At 50.0% G+C, this 1,511-nt stretch overlaps 1 protein-coding gene across 1 annotated transcript in view; it reads left to right on the top strand.

The window, feature by feature from the left end:
- Window positions 1-1,511, top strand: part of EMH_0012310 (calcium/calmodulin-dependent 3', 5'-cyclic nucleotide phosphodiesterase, putative) — a gene marked incomplete at both ends in the record, with an annotated part of 5,927 nt that overhangs the window by 2,781 nt on the left and 1,635 nt on the right. Inside the window, 3 exons of the mRNA XM_013499493.1 lie at window positions 474-656; window positions 889-992; window positions 1,278-1,454. Of these exons, the coding sequence (XP_013354947.1) occupies window positions 474-656; window positions 889-992; window positions 1,278-1,454 (464 nt within the window). The remainder of the gene's footprint in view (window positions 1-473; window positions 657-888; window positions 993-1,277; window positions 1,455-1,511) is intronic.

Here is a 1,511-nt window from a genome sequence, read left to right as displayed (position 1 = left end):
AGGGGTCAAGGACAGCACAACCCCTACCCACGCAGAACTACAGCCAGACACACAGCTGAAGCGACCCAGTGCATTTGCCTGACTACTGAAATATATTGTTGAATATTATAATACAGAGTAGTTAGCGACAGCTAGCTACAGCTCTCAGCGACAGATGTCACCAGTGGTCATAGTTAGTTTTGGCACTCCAGTTACAGCGTAGTCGTTTGTGGGGTCGAAAGCTACTGCAGCAGCAGCAGCAGCAGCAGCAGCAGCAGCAGCAGCTCAAGCAGCAGCGGCTGCAGCAGCAGAGGATGTGTCTTCTGTAGGGACTGTGCTAAGAGACGTGTTAATGAAGGGCAGGAGGTAGTGCGTGTCTGAGTGCTGGGGATTCAACTTGCGTGGTTGCTGCTGCTGCTGATGGTGTTGCTGCTGCTGCTGCTGCTGCTGGTGAGCGCGGAGCGAAGAGCTGTTGCGGGGTTTGTTGCCTGCAGCAGTCGTTCAGCCCGTCGCCTGCTTTCGGGGGGATAGGCTTGGACTGGGATGCAGATATTCTTTCACTTTCACAAAACTACGAAGGAATGCTGCAGCGCGTTGGTTGGGTGCTGCTGCGCCCCTTCGTCAGTCTTCTGGGTTGCGGCAACACGCCGGTCATTCAGCTGCTGCAGCACATTGAGGTGAGTTTCGTCTCTACATAGTTTTTTTTTTTCGTCTACAAATATAGATACAAAGAAACACGAAAACTACACTAGGAGAGGCAGGGACAAGGCGGTGTTTCTGTATACTGAACAGCTGCACAGAGCCGCTTTCTTTACGAGTAATCACAAGTTTATAAGTGACAGACGAAGGAAATGTTGTTGAGTTTGTTTTTTTTTCTTTTGCATGCATGTGGCTGCGTCTGTTGGCCAGGCCGGCTATGACCCCGATATCCCGTATCACACGGCTACGCACGCGGCGCAGGTGGCGCACGCGGCGATGGTGTTGAACACCAAGCTGGATCTAGACCCAGGAAAGTGAGTGAATGCAATGACTGACCTCTTGTGCATTCTTTAGGTCTACGTAGCTGTCTGTACACCTGAAGCTGAGATGCACTTCGCGCATTTTCCACCCGCGCAGCAGCTTTCCTTGGTGGTCTTGTGGCAGATAAGGAGTGCCTGTATTGGACTTTATCGTAGATGTATCATAACTAGCCACAGCTAGCCACAGCTAGCCAGAGCTAGCCAGAGCTAGCCAGAGCTAGCAGCGAATGATGATAACCAGTAGTCATAGGTACCACCTGTGAGGCGAAGTGTGTTCAGGGAGAAGACGGGAACTTTCTGTTTGGGGCTGGCAGCGTTGGCGCACGATGTAGGACATTTGGGAAAGACGAACGGCTTCTTGCAACAATCCAGGCATCCGCTCGCCACCATATACAACGACCGATCTATCCTTGAAAACTTTCACGCATCCGTCTTGTTCAGAATCATCAACGAAATGTAAGACCAATGGCTCCTTATATATATATATATATATATATATATATATATATATAT

This window comes from Eimeria mitis, genomic scaffold (assembly GCF_000499745.2).
Source record: "Eimeria mitis Houghton genomic scaffold, Emh_scaff438, whole genome shotgun sequence".
Classification (NCBI taxonomy): Eukaryota; Apicomplexa; class Conoidasida; order Eucoccidiorida; family Eimeriidae; genus Eimeria; species Eimeria mitis.
The sequence above is the reverse complement of the archived record's forward strand: the minus strand, read 5'-3'. Positions and strand labels throughout refer to the sequence as shown.